This window comes from Mastacembelus armatus, chromosome 18, assembly GCF_900324485.2.
Source record: "Mastacembelus armatus chromosome 18, fMasArm1.2, whole genome shotgun sequence".
NCBI classification, from domain to species: Eukaryota; Metazoa; Chordata; class Actinopteri; order Synbranchiformes; family Mastacembelidae; genus Mastacembelus; species Mastacembelus armatus.
The window spans coordinates 17653470-17667838 of NC_046650.1; the positions used below are offsets into that span (position 1 = coordinate 17653470).

The window sequence follows — 14369 nt, forward strand, 5'->3', positions numbered from 1 at the left end:
CCAGTGTCTCTAAACCAGACAACATTGCTGGTCTCACCACTGTCTTGTCCACCTTTCCTTTCATTCTTGCTGACACTCTTTTGTCACACATCACACCTGACACTTTCCTCCACCCGTTCCAACCTGCTTGCACACGTCTCTTCACTTCTTTTCCACACTCTGCGTTGCTCTGGACTGTTGACCCTAGGTCCTTAAAATCCTCCACCTTCTTCACCTCTGCTCCCTGTAACCTCACCGTTCTACTTGAGTCCCTCTCATTTACACACATGTACTCTGTTTTACTGCGACTAACCTTCATTCCTCTCCTTTCCAGAGCAAACCTCCACCTCTCTAGATTTTCCTCCACCTGCTCTCTGCTCTCACTACAGATGACAATGTCATCTGCAAACATCATGGTCCACGGAGATTCCTGTCTAACCTCATCTGTCAGCCTGTCCATCACCACAGCAAACAAGAAGGGGCTCAAAGCCGATCCTTGGTGCAGTCCCACCTCCACCTTGAACTCCTCTTTCACCCCTACACCTCACCACTGTCTTACAGCTCTCATACATGTCCTGCATCAAACATACTTCTCTCCACTCCAGACTTCCTCCAGACTAACTTTGAGCATGTTGGACATCTTACCTTGTGAAAAAGACATATGTCCTTGTCTGAGCCAGCAAAACGATGAATCCCAAAGCGCTGATTTATGGTCAGCTTCTCGACTTGGTCCCTCAGTTTGAGGATCTCCTTTCTGAGAGACATATTTTCCTCGAGGACTAAATCCACAACTGCAGGCCCCAGTGGCGCTGGCTCTCTTCTCTCCCATACCCCCGGCCTTGGAGTGGGAGCAGTAAAATTGTTCCACTGAAATAATGCTGGAACAGCTCCTTTGGCTAATAGCCGTCACCCTGTCTCGGACTTTGGCTCGCAGATGTCCTCTTTTTTAAAATGACAGCTACAAACTCTGGTATGGGGGCTAACAAGCCATTTTCGTCTAATTTCCGCATCGGATGGAAATGTGTGGCAACTAACTGCTTTGTTGTACTTACTTGAGGCTTGACACAAAGGTACACAACAGTGCTCAGGTGCTGTGCTGTCGGTTCTCTCATATTTAAATGTTTTCTTGCTACACATATTGTTTTATCGCAGGCGAGTGATAGCGGAAGCAACTGAACTGGCTGAGACTTTAGCGGAAGTGCGTCATTGCTCAGTGTGCATATACTGAATTATTGACTGACAGTCCCTAAAAGAAATAAATCAATAAGTGACGGTCCCTAAAAGTAATAAATCAATAAGTGACGGTCCCTAAAAGAAATAAATCAATAAGTGACGTCCCTAAAAGTAATAAATCAATAAGTGATGGTCCCTAAACGTAATAAATCAATAAGTGACGGTCCCTAAAAGAAATAAATCAATAAGTGACGTCCCTAAAAGTAGTAAATCAATAAGTGACGGTCCCTAAAAGTAAAAAATCAATAAGTGACGGTCCCTAAAAGTAAAAAATCAATAAGTGACGGTCCCTAAAAGAAATAAATCAATAAGTGACGTCCCTAAAAGTAATAAATCAATAAGTGACGGTCCCTAAAAGTAAAAAATCAATAAGTGACGGTCCCTAAAAGTAATAAATCAATAAGTGACGTCCCTAAAAGTAATAAATCAATAAGTGACGGTCCCTAAAAGTAATAAATCAATAAGTGACGGTCGGTAAACGGTACCTTAAGACCTTCATACCTTCAGACCTTAACCCTGGAGAACCCACGGGGTCAAATTTGGCCGCTATTAATTGCTGCTAATTAAAAAACTGTCAATTTTAACTTCAAAAGCCCAGAGTGCCACTTCTGACCCCTGCATAGCGATACCTAGTGGATGAATATTGAGCTAACATGAGCCAGAGTAGTAGTGACAAGATGGCTGACCACAAGCTGTTTTGTTGAGCTGGAAACCTACACAAACAAAATCGTCTTCTCAGCAAACCAGCGGTTGGTAAAATTGATTTATTTTGTTAATCTATTCAGCAGTAGTTTGCAGAATGCATAGAAGTATGTTTAATATTATTTTTGAATAAATTAGTGACTCTGAGCTAGTTCAAACAATGATGGGTCAAAAATGACCCTTTGGTTCTTTCCTAAATCCTAAAAAAGGGAATAAAGGGTTAAAATTGAAAAAGTGGATATTTTGGTGTTCAGAGAACTTAAAGCAGTCACTTCCTGGTTCTCCAGGGTTAACTTCAGACCCTCAGACCTTAAGACCTTCAGACCTTGAGACCTTGAGACCTTGAGACCTGAAGACCTGAAGACCTGAAGACCTTAAGACCTTAAGACCTTAAGACCTTAAGACCTTCATTCCTTCATTCCTTCAGACCTTCAGACCCTCAGACCTTCAGACCTTCAGCCCACACACAAACCCTCTGTGTTCACTCTGTTTTCTGTTAAACCTCACACTGACCACCCTCATGTCTCTGCAGCCCTGATGTCGTTGCTGAGCTGCACAACAGACCAAGGTCAGTGAACTTTTCCTGTCCCAGTTTGAAGCTGACTCTATAGAATCACTGGTCCCATTTACCAAGGAAACATGTTGTTCATGCTGTAAATATGCAGCCTCAGGTGATGATCAGTTCATCAATATGACCCCTCAGCTGTGTGATACACTCTCAGTAATAATGTACTATTCATTCTTTCACATGTTCCTGCTGCTGCTGCACCACCAACATAGTCAATGTGGAGGAGATGTTCAGTTTGCATTAATGAGGAAACAGGAAATTAGAAACAAACACCCAGTTCTGTCAGTCACTGGGGTAAATACAGGAACAGGAAACAAGGAATGAACAGTGACTGCAGCCATATTTTCTCTGAACAACACGATGCATCTTTTTATTCCTATATTTGACAAACATGTTGAGATATGGAAATATGCTCCAGTCTTATTGCACAGTGGGCTCCTATGTTGTCATCAGTGGCCAATGATTAGACAACTATTAATCCCCAGGAACTGCTGACTCTTATATATGTGGGAGGAGAGTCTTCATCTACAAGGACATCTTCATGTTGGGACTCTTAGAGCTGCAGATTCACAGCAATAAAAAGTCACTGAGCCTTTTGGAAATGGTTTTCTACATTAACTGGTCAGAAATGGGATCAGAGTTTCATCAAAGTCACAAGACAAACACAACGAGCTTCAGCTAATGGCACTGAAACACAACACTCAGGAGGAGATTTGGAGGATTCTTTCTTCTGTTTCACATATATCATCCTCTGTTCAGGTGACCCTGAACCATCCTCCTGTTAGTTATGTTGCTATAGGCCTAGACTGCCTGAGAACTCTTCATCAGTGCACTGAGCTCCCCTCTCTTCTCCTTGAATTGTTTCGCACAGCTCGTCTGACTCTGAGTCCCAGCAGCTCCCAGGTTTTTGAAGGAGACTCTTTCTCTGAGCTGTGAGGAGGACGACAGCTCTGCTGGATGGACCCTGAGGAGGAACACAACCAGAGAAACCAGGACTCAGTGTGGACCTGACTGGGGAACAACAGCTGGTTCTTCCTGTAACTTCAGTGGTGTCCTACTGTGGGACAGTGGAGTTTACTGGTGTGAGTCCAGAGAGGGAGCAACCAGTCAGAGCATCAACATCACTGTCAGTGGTAAGATGAGCCTGTGGAGTTAGTATTGATGAAGCTGTGTGGAAATGGATGAAATGCTGTAGTTTGTCTCTGTGTTGAGGTGGAGCAGTGATCCTGCAGAGTCCTGTCCTCCCTGTGATGGAGGGAGAAAACATCACCCTGATCTGTAGAACCCAGACATCCTCCGACCTCCCGGCTGATTTCTATAAACACGGCTCCCTCGTCATCGATCGGCCTACGGGTCACGTGACCATCCTCCATGTTTCCAAGGCCGATGAAGGCGTCTACAGGTGTAACATCAGGGGCCATGGAGAGTCTCCACCCAGCTGGATCTCTGTCACAGGTCAGCAGCTTCATTTTGATTGACACTCTGATTTCAGGCTCATGTTCACCTGACCAGGTGGGCTTCTGTCTGCAGGAACACCTACAACCACAGCACTGACCCCAGACCCTGCCCCCCTCCTGCAGGTGTTCACAGTGGTCCGTTACCTGGTGGTGTTCTGTCCCTACGTCATCTCCACTGTCCTCATGGTGTCTCTGTATCGACACAGACCCACAGGTAACACTCTAAATCAATCAATCAACCAACCAATCAATCAATCCCTCCACTGTCTCATGTCCCTGATTATGTCCAGCCCATTTTATGATTGTCTCCTTTGACAGGAAGTGACCTGCCTGTCCCCATGGTGACAGCAGCACCCGTCCAGGCTGAGCAGCGATTGGCTGAGGACTTTGATGATGTCATGGCGGTCACCACTGAGCATCACTTCTGAGCTGTCTTCCTGTTTCTCTGTGACTCTGAACAGTTTGAATAAAGGTCCAAACACTGTACAAAGTCTGGAAGTACTGTGGTATTTCTGTGTACTGTCTCAGTACATGCAGTAAAACTACAGTATGAGTCCTCTCCACAGCTTTATACAGTGGTGCTGGAAGTGGAATAAAAAGTACTACCAGTACTAGAGTAAATGTACTTGGTTACTTTAAATCTCTTTATACTGTGGAGCCTTTAGTGCCGACACAAAGAAAACTTTATTTTCCTGGTGTGAAAAGTTTCATGTGAGTCTGAGGAAAAGTTCCAGGATTCACCACAGACACAGCACCCTGCTCCTCCTTATACAGACAGAACTTCACCAAACTCCATTCAGAAATCTGACAATTTGATTTTGCTTTAACAACAACAGTCAATACTCACATCCTGAGACTCTGATCAGCTCTGACATGGAAATATCTTCAGGTCCATTTGGCATCAACAACATAGAACATCTAAGATTTGGACCCATTTTTAAAATGAGGATGCTGCTATTTGAACATGATCACAGACAGTTTCTCCTCAACATCTGCAGCCTGGAAACACCTGGACATGTTACTTCCTCATGAACTCAAGACAGAAGATTTGAATGCGGTTTTCAGAGCAGCTGCACAGGCAACATCATCATGATCCAAACCCAAAAGGAACTTTATCAGAACTTTATTAAACTCTTTTAAAGCCGATTGGTAGGACAACAATACCAACTCAGTGTGGAACTCAGTGCACCAGCTGCTGCAGGCGCTTTCCTCTGTTGCAGCACCTGAGAAGCTTCATGGAGCTGAAAGAGGAAGAGAAAGTGTCCTGACACTTTGAGGAAGTGGCAGCTGCTGTCAACGCGTCCTGTAGCTGTTTTTGAATCTGAACTCAGTTTAGGAAGAAGCAGCTTCACGGGGACTTTGTGTTTGTTGGAGCCTTTAGTGAAGATGAAGATGTTGGTGGTGTTTGGGATCCTGGTGCCCGGTAAGACCACCTTCCTCCCTCTGATCTGATTCAACAACACTTCAGCTCTTTGCTGTTTCATCCTCGCTGTAACTGCACCATGATGGTGGCTTCACATAAATGCAGTAGATGGAAACATCAAATGAAATAAAAGGACAATCAGTGCAGATACAAAACTTTCAACTGTCATATACAGAGATAACAAGAAGTTTTTAGCTTGGACTTAAACATTGTCAGAGATGAGGCTTGTCTAACATCATCAGGAGACTATTCAAGGTTTTAGCTGCATAAAACTGGAACGCTGCTTCTCCCTGTTTAGTCTTGACTCTGGGCACGAGCAGAAGGCCTGTCCCTGATGCTCTCAGAGTTCGAGATGGTTCATATGGCATCAACATGTCAGAGATGTAATGTGGTGCTGAGCCATGAAGAGACTTATACACAAGCAGTGCTGTTTTAAAGGCTATTCTCTGAGAGACAGGAAGCCAGTGCAGAGATCTGAGAACAGGAGTAATTTGGTTGTACTTCCTGTTTCTAGTCAGGACACATGCAGCAGTGCTCTGAATGTACTGCACCTCCCTACAGCTCTTTTTGAGACCCCTGTGAGCAGTTACAGTAATCTAACCTGCTGGAGATAAAAGCATGGATGAGTCTCTCCAAGTCTGGTTTAGACCTGATCCCTTTGATTCTGATGTTTTTGAGATGGTAAAATGGTGATGATGTTATTGATTTAATGTGGCTGTTAAAGTTCAAGTCTGAGTCCACGATTACCCCTAGATTTCTAACTTGATATTTAGATTTTACAGAAAGAGACTCGAGGTGACTGCTGACACTTTCTCTTTGTTTCTGTGGCCCAAAGATGATTATTTCAGTCTTGTCTCTGTTTATTTGGAGAGAGTTGTTTTTCATCCACACAGTGATCTGTTCAATACAGCTGCACAGTGAATCCACTGGTCCATATTCACCTGCTGTGAGTGAAATGTAAATCTGAGTGTCATCTGCATAGTTATGGTAGGACACATTATTGCTGTGTATTAACTGGCCTAAAGGAAACATGTAAAGATTTAACTAAAGGGGCCCTGAGATGGACCCCTGAGGGAACCCACACAGAGGTTTAAAAGGATTTTTGGGAAGCATCAGATACCAGTTCATTTCAAACCTACCAACACAAGACAGAGACTGGTTCCCCATAAAGACTGGACACAAAAGCAAAAGAACAGCCATGTGGTCTGTAAGGGACCGAGCCGGCACAGACGAGGACACAGACAAAAATATCTGAAAAAAATGGGTTTTTATTTCCCCAAAAAGAAATAGACAACAACTTAACTTTATAATCATAGCATGAGCTCTTAAAACCAGTCAAAGAAACCAAACTGAACTCAGGCTAAATCAGTTTAAAAAAAGGACACCACTGTGCAAACTAACTAAAGAGAAAGTGACCCACAGACTGAACACAGAAGGAGACATATATAGTGGCTGATCAGACCACTTAACACACACAGGGGGATAACAAAGAAATTAATATTAAAATAAATATTAAATTAATCTCAATCCCAATATCACCAATGAAATATTAACCCAACAAATATCTAAAACTTCTAACATAACTTTTACAAATAAACAAAACCTCCAAACAAATTTCCCAACTTCCCCTACAAGGTGGCCAGCACATAGTACAGTCCAATTGGCCCCTACCTCTATTTAAGTGTTTTATTTCCTGGAGTCCATCCTTTGCCTGAGGCCTGCCAGAACATCCCTCCAGGAGCAGCACCAACCACCATCGGCATCCCAGCACTGGTAACTCAAAGAAATAATGATTAGAAAATATGCTTAAAAGTAACTAAATTAAAATGTGACTGTACAAAAGTTTCCTAACTGTGCACGCTACAGATGGAAGACAATGTATTGTCCAGATGCAAAATAAATATATTGTGAAACAAAATGTGTGATTTATTTGTGTAATCTGTAAACTAATATAAAATACATTGAAATTAACTTAAACTAAAGAAACTCAGATGTGTAGTGCTTGAGGATTACCGACATTAGTCTCAGCTGTGGGTGGCCACGGGACGGCCATCACATGGTCTTTGCTGTCCAGTGTAAGGAAGAAAGCTCAGAACTCTACATTGGAGAAACCAAACAACCAGTTACAAGGAGGATGGTCCAGCACAGGAGGAGCAGCTCCTCAGGACCACAGTCAGCTGTGCACCTCCATTTAGAGGAAACAGGACACTCTTTTCAAAACAGTGATGTTCATATTTTGGACAGAGTTCACAAAATGAGCCTATTTGGGCTAGGGGTGGAGTAAAACCAACCCAAAGGATAAATTTGAGATTTCATACCAGCTTTCCCTTAGAGTGATGAAGCTACCTGAATGAGTAATGAAATGTTTCAACCTAAAATACTGTAGATAACTTCACCTGGATGACTGAGAATCTCCACCATGATGGTCTGATTCACAGGCCAAAGGACTGAGAAGAAAAAGGACCAAATATCTGTGTTATATCTTTGTTATATCAAATACTTTCATGTTGACCAATATTCAAATCATTCAGGCCTAAAAATGAAGAAACCTCATCTCCTCTCAAATCCAGACTAGAAGACACAACTTCAACCATGACAGACTGACAGAAATAAGCTGCGTCTTTGCATCATGACCATCAATCATAGACAGTCCCCAGGTCACTGCAGGTCATGGAAGAACTATATTAACTTTGCGTGATGAGATGTGAACACACTGACTGGAATTAGTTGGTTCTGAACTTGTCCAGTGGATCAAAAAGAGCAAATCTACAGTAAATCCGTGACCAACAGGAAACAGAACCAACAGCACAAATCTGGACCCACAGTAGATCAAAGAAATCCAACAGGACCAACCTGTGAAGCTGAAGCTCTAAAGGAAAAAGACAAACAATATCAATGAAATTCCTTCTTAATAAACACTGAACATGAGACCAAATGTCATGAAACTTCACTTGGTAACTGGTAGTTTCACACAGTGTTTGTGTCTAATGTGAACCAGGGAACCAGATCAGAGTTTAAATAGAGATATGTCGATACATAGACATTTATCTTCCCTCTTTCCAAAGTTTTAATTTGTAAGAAATAAGAGCCTGTCCATCATCTGTGGCCACACAATATTTGCCAAGGGAGGCAAAAGGTTTCACTGGTTTAATTTACAGCAGTGTGTGTAACTTAGGGGACGACTTGCATTCAGCAGAAAATGTATCAGTGGTTTGTGTTGAAGCCAGACGTTATGTCTGCAATCATTTCATTTTTTGACCATCAACGTCATTTCCTACACACTGTAATGTGCTAATTGTTTCATTTTACATTCCTTTTCTTGAAATATCCAGGAGGCCAGGTGTTCACACCAGAACGTTTTATGCTTTTATGACTGCAAGTCAGTGAAGTTTCCACCTGCTTCTCCTGCTTTGTCCTTCATGTCCGTCACTAAATTACTAACCCTCTCTCCATGCTGTAATTAGTTCCATCTAGCTCTAAAATCAGCCCGTGACCTTAGGGTTAACTTAGTGTTAGTGTGAACCTTTGACAGGACCAAATATTTTCAGGGCTGTGCTCAAAATATGCTTGATTATGCCTAAAGACACCACTGGAGGCAGGAAACAAACATTATCAAGAAGTGTTAGTCAGCAACAACATCTGAGTCCAGTTTGAACCACTGATGCACGTTTCTGTCTCTGTGTCCTCACAGTTTCCCAGCATGCCTTTGGTATAGAGGTGTATGAGGGGGCGGAGTCAGTCCTGCTGCCCTGTCAGATCTCTTATGTACCTCTACATCCCACAGTGGTGTGGAGCCGCTACGACCTCACACCTTCAACCATCCACCAGCGCGGCCCAGAAGGTGATGACCTCAAAAACCAAAACCAGCGTTTCAGAGACCGAACGTCGATGAAACCTGACGCTCTGGACACTGGAGACCTGAGCCTCACTCTGAGAAAACCCCGCCTCTCTGACAGCGGCGCCTACACCTGCACCATCACAGCGTTTGGAAACGAACGAAGACTGGCAGATGTGGAGCTGCAGGTCAAAGGTCAGCACCAACACCTGCTGTAGGTACAGGTCAGAGGTCACAGCTGTAGGTACAAGTCAGAGGTCAGAGGTCATGTTCTTCTTTGTTTCTGTTCTCCACAGATCCATTTCCACCCTGGGCCAAAGGTCTTGTTGCTGTGTCTGTGGTTCTTGTGGTTCTTGTGGTTCTTGCTGTCGCTGTGGGTCTTTTCATATATTGTTACTACTTCAGGACAGGTATGTCACTACTACATTACCCATAATGCTGTTGGTTACCATGTTTCCTGTAGTTGATCCCTGACTGTGTCTCAGCTCATTTCAGGACCAAACAGAGAATGAATCAGTCTCTAATAAGTAGCTGCTGATGATCCTCAATCAGGACTGAAACCTGGACTTCAGTAACACTGCAGTCATTAGTCCAGTTCTAGTCCAATGGGACCAGACAACAAACATGTTCTTGTTGTTTCTGACCTTTTCTATCCAGCTGTGTAATTGTTGGATTTTGTCTGTAACTGTAGTTTCCCAATAATCTCACTAACAGAGTCTCAGAGTCTGGTCTCACTCCTTTGTCATCATGGACTGCACAGTCCCTGAGTCAGTTCTTCAGGAACACTGTTACTGATTCATTCATCTGATTGGTTCCTGACTCGTTCTGTGGGAACTGCTCCAAATGTCAGGAACAATGAAACATGTCTTCATTCACAAACTAGTTTCCATTGGTTTCTGTTAGAGAAGGATGGAACAGGGAGCTGCTGTTCCTGTCAGTCCTGCTGCTGTCTGTCCAGCTCATGTTGTGTCTGTTGTCCTTTCAGTAGCTGAGAGGTCCACCTCCATGGTGGAGGTGGACTCAGGGGCGGAGTCTGTCCAGCTGCCCTGCAGCGCTTTACTTAACCTGCTTCAAGTCTCCATAGTGGAGTGGACGGACAAGGACAACAGGAAGGTCCATGTGTATCAGAACGGCTCTGACCGACCTGAAGAACAGCACGAGTTTTACAGAAACAGAACAGAGATGAAGAAAGACCTGCTGAGAACTGGAGACCTCAGTCTGACCCTGAAACATCCATCAGTCAGAGACACAGGCACCTTCACCTGCAGAGTCTACAGGGAGGGAAGAGTCCTGATGAAGAAACAAATGAAGCTCTGGGTCAAAGGTCGGTTAAAGGTCTTAAGGCTAAGCTAACTGTTTCTATTACATTGATCATCAGGCACAAAAACAGTGAATCAAAACAGCATCATTTCTTTGTCCTTGTTCATTTGTGTCTCAAAGGAAACGTCAACAAACCAAAATGACATAGAAACATGGAAATGTGCAGTTTGTCCTCCCAGTTAGTGGAGTCCCATCATGGGCCACTAATCCTCAGTCAGAGCCAGTAAATAAAGGTTTGATCTGGACATTTGACAATGACACTAAGTTAGTGAAGAAACAGGGAGTTGTGCTGTTGGTTGTTCACACACCACAGACTCTGTCTCTGTTAAATGGACCAATGGGACAGATTTCAGACTGGAACCAGTCAGAACTGTTTCCACTACAAATATTTCACTTCATACAGTCAAAGAAAATGTGTCAGTGCTGCTGCTGCTGCTGTCTGTCCAGCTCATGTTGTGTCTGTTGTCCTCTCAGTCCCACAGGTGGAGGTGTTATCAGGGGCGCCGTCTGTCCAGCTGCCCTTCATAACCACAGCTGACCTGCCTGGAGACATCACAGTGGAGTGGAAGGACTGGGACAACAGGAAGGTCCATGTGTATCAGGACGGCTCTGACCAACCTGAAGAACAGGACGAGTTTTACAGAAACAGAACAGAGATGAAGAAACACCTGCTGACAACTAGAGACTTCAGTCTGACCCTGAAACATCCAACAGTCAGAGACACAAACACTTTCACCTGCAGAGTCTACAGGGAGGGAAGAGTCCTGATGGTGAAACAGGTGCAGCTGAAAGTCAAAGGTCAGTCTTTATGCTAAGCTAACTGTCCCAGTCTTCAGTCCTGGATCTAGAGGAGAAATTCTGTTAGACCCAGTCCAATCCGCTCTGTCAGGGTTTAAAAAGCTCCATGTGTGGATCAGAGAGAGATCACAGTCGCCAGCTGCTGTCTATCCAGCTCATGTTGTGTCTGTTGTCCTCTCAGTCCCACAGATGGTGGTGGAATCAGGGGTGGAGTCTGTCCAGCTTCCCTTCATAACCAGAGCTGACCTGCCTGAAGACGTCACAGTGGAGTTCAAGGACTGGGACAACAGGAAGGTCCATGTGTATCAGGACAGCTCTGACCGACCTGAAGAACAGGACGAGTTTTACAGAAACAGCACAGAGATGAAGAAAGACCTGCTGAGAACTGGAGACCTCAGTCTGACCCTGAAACATCCAACAGTCAGAGGATTATTCACCTGCAGAGTCTACAGCAGGGAGGGAAGAGTCCTGATGGTGAGACAGATGCAGCTGAAAGTCAAAGGTCAGTCTTTATGCTCAGCTAACTGTCCCAGTCTTCAGTCCTGGATCTAGAGGAGAAATTCTGTTAGACCCAGTCCAATCCGCTCTGTCAGGGTTTAAAAAGCTCCATGTGTGGATCAGAGAGAGATCACAGCTGCCTGCTGCTGTCTGTCCAGCTCATGTTGTGTCTGTTGTCCTCTCAGTCCCACAGGTGGAGGTGGAATCAGGGGCGGAGTCTGTCCAGCTGCCCTTCATAACCACAGCTGATCTGCCTGAAGACGTCACAGTGGAGTGGAAGGACTGGAATAACAGGAAGGTCCATGTGTATCAGGACGGCTCTGACCGACCTGAAGAACAGGACGAGTTTTACAGAACCAGAACAGAGATGAAGAAAGACCTGCTGAGACCTGGAGACCTCAGTCTGACCCTGAAACATCCAACAGTCAGAGGATTCTTCACCTGCAGAGTCTACAGGGAGGGAAGAGTCCTGATGGAGAAACAGATGCAGCTCAAAGTCAAAGGTCAGTCTTTATGCTAAGCTAAGCTAACTGTCCCAGTCTTCAGTCCTGGATCTAGAGGAGAAATTCTGTTAGACCCAGTCCAATCCGCTCTGTCAGGGTTTAAAAAGCTCCATGTGTGGATCAGAGAGAGATCACAGCTGCCTGCTGCTGTCCGTCCAGCTCATGTTGTGTCTGTTGTCCTCTCAGTCCCACAGGTGGAGGTGGAATCAGGGGCGGAGTCTGTCCAGCTGCCCTTCATAACCACAGCTGACCTGCCTGAAGACGTCAGAGTGGAGTGGATGAACTGGATCTACAGGAAGATCCATGTGTATCAGGACGGCTCTGACCGACCTGAAGAACAGGACGAGTTTTACAGAAACAGAACAGAGATGAAGAAAGACCTGCTGAGGACTGGAGACCTCAGTCTGACCCTGAATCATCCAACAGGCAGAGACAGAGGAACCTTCACCTGCAGAGTCTACAGGGAGGGAAGAGTCCTGATGGAGAAAGAAGTAAAACTTGAGGTCAAAGGTCCGAGGTCTCTGTGTTTGTCTCTGGTTGTTTGTTTGTTTGTCTAGTTGTTTTTCTCTGACTGTCTTCTGTCTCTTCTGCAGAGAGACGAGTGAATAGAGTCCAGGACAATTCAGTGGACATCAGGAACAGAAGCAGCTCCACTGATCCAACTCCTCTGATGGCTGATCAATCAGTTTGATCAGTCTTTGATTGTTGATCAGATCTGACTTTGGATCAGAGAGAAAATGGAGGTGAAGGAGCTGATGGACGATGGATGAAGAACAGAGGACGCTTTGTCTTCTTCTTCACTCTGACTCCTCCTGACTCTCACAGTCTGACACTCACTATTGTTATGACCCTAGGGGTCATTATGTGTGTGTGGTTGTGTGTTATTGGCCCTCCCCATTTCGTGTGTGTATGTGTGTGGGTGTGACGGAGGATGGAGTGGGCGTGGACGTAGGAAGCCCGTGGATTGGACTTCCGGGATTGGTCCAACACTTCCCGGAAGAACGACAAGAAGCCCACGGACTGCTGCTTAGGAGAGCTATTTCTCCCAGCTTTGCCATTCCCAGCTATTTTGATAAAGATTTCGACTTCGAGTTAGAGACTAGGTTTTGTTTCGTTTTGTAGATTTAGTGTTGATAGTATTTTCGTTATTTTTGATTAGTCATATTCAGATTCGTAGGTTACGTTTGTGTTTTGTTTTCTCCTGTTTGTTTTAGGAGTTTCCAGGCTGACGACCTGTGATTTTGTGTTGTTTCTTTTGATTGAGACCATAGGGCTTTATTTAGCGTTTGTGTTTGTTTTCCAGTATTCGTATAGTATCGTAGGGCTCACGGAGCGTTTTTGTTTGAGTAGGGCTAAATTAGCGTTTTGTTTGTTTTGAACATTCTGTATTGTATTCTGTGTTTAAACAGAATAAATATTCTTGTTAATTGTAGTTCGTCTCGTTCGTGTTTGTTGAGAGTGGAAGAGGTTTGGAGGAAAACTCCACAATCGTGTTACGCTCCGGCAACCCCTAGGCTGGGGCGTAACACTATTGATCAGTATTGATCAGTGATGTCACAGTGATCGGTGTGATGTCACTGGACAGTAGTTTTACATCCTCTGAACAGTGAGAGGTCTCACTTTGGAGGAAACTCTACACTAAATTAACATATCTACAGTTTTGTCACACACAATCTTCAAACTAATTTTATTACACAAAGTTAACCCATGTAAATGAAAAATGCAGCTCTTAAAATCAGGACTTTATTTATTAGGGAGCAAAGCTGTCCAAACCTGCCTGGCCATATGTGAAAAAGTACTTACCCCTTAAACCTAATAAGTGGTTGTGACACATAATGATTGTTGGGGTCATGAGGTCAAAAGTACAATTGTTGTCATTGTGTAACATGATTTGAAGACAATACCATGTTTGTGTAAGATGTTTTAGCAGGTGTCTATCTTACCAGATAAACCTCATAACCTTATTGCCTGTGTGAATGATGAGCTGAAACTTCTCACTGCACCCACGCATCATGTGCCTTGTTTGTTCCTCACTATAAAAATAAAGGACTGC

At 44.2% G+C, this 14369-nt stretch overlaps 2 protein-coding genes, 1 long non-coding RNA gene and 1 pseudogene across 3 annotated transcripts; all 4 read left to right on the forward strand.

The window, feature by feature from the left end:
• The first annotated feature begins 2436 nt into the window (after positions 1 to 2436).
• On the forward strand, positions 2437 to 4053 carry LOC113125473 (sialoadhesin-like; annotated as a pseudogene).
• Positions 4054 to 4057: 4 nt separating this feature from the next.
• LOC113142038 (uncharacterized) lies at positions 4058 to 4430 on the forward strand. The gene is made up of 2 exons (XR_003296902.1): positions 4058 to 4153; positions 4258 to 4430. It is a non-coding gene; the product is annotated as an uncharacterized LOC113142038 (long non-coding RNA).
• Positions 4431 to 5223: 793 nt separating this feature from the next.
• LOC113125476 (uncharacterized) lies at positions 5224 to 10660 on the forward strand. The gene is made up of 5 exons (XM_026298949.1): positions 5224 to 5362; positions 9054 to 9392; positions 9494 to 9607; positions 10183 to 10425; positions 10638 to 10660. The coding sequence occupies exons 1-5, from the start codon at positions 5326 to 5328 to the stop codon at positions 10658 to 10660; spliced, it is 756 nt and encodes a 251-aa protein (XP_026154734.1). The 5' UTR covers positions 5224 to 5325.
• A 396-nt stretch (positions 10661 to 11056) lies between these two features.
• LOC113141181 (butyrophilin-like protein 9) lies at positions 11057 to 13608 on the forward strand. The gene is made up of 3 exons (XM_026325439.1): positions 11057 to 11315; positions 12503 to 12826; positions 12910 to 13608. The coding sequence occupies exons 1-3, from the start codon at positions 11174 to 11176 to the stop codon at positions 13005 to 13007; spliced, it is 564 nt and encodes a 187-aa protein (XP_026181224.1). The 5' UTR covers positions 11057 to 11173; the 3' UTR covers positions 13008 to 13608.
• Positions 13609 to 14369: the final 761 nt, after the last annotated feature.

Coding starts and splice junctions, on each gene's coding strand:
- LOC113141181 (XM_026325439.1), top strand. CDS start 11,174: ATGAAGAAACACCTGCTGACAACTAGAGACTTCAGTCTGACCCTGAAA. Junction 11,316..12,502: donor GGTGCAGCTGAAAGTCAAAG/GTCAGTCTTTAT, acceptor TTGTCCTCTCAG/TCCCACAGGTGGAGGTGGAA. Junction 12,827..12,909: donor AGTAAAACTTGAGGTCAAAG/GTCCGAGGTCTC, acceptor TCTCTTCTGCAG/AGAGACGAGTGAATAGAGTC.
- LOC113125476 (XM_026298949.1), top strand. CDS start 5,326: ATGAAGATGTTGGTGGTGTTTGGGATCCTGGTGCCCG. Junction 9,393..9,493: donor TGTGGAGCTGCAGGTCAAAG/GTCAGCACCAAC, acceptor TGTTCTCCACAG/ATCCATTTCCACCCTGGGCC. Junction 10,426..10,637: donor AGACCTCAGTCTGACCCTGA/AACATCCATCAG, acceptor TGTGTCTCAAAG/GAAACGTCAACAAACCAAAA.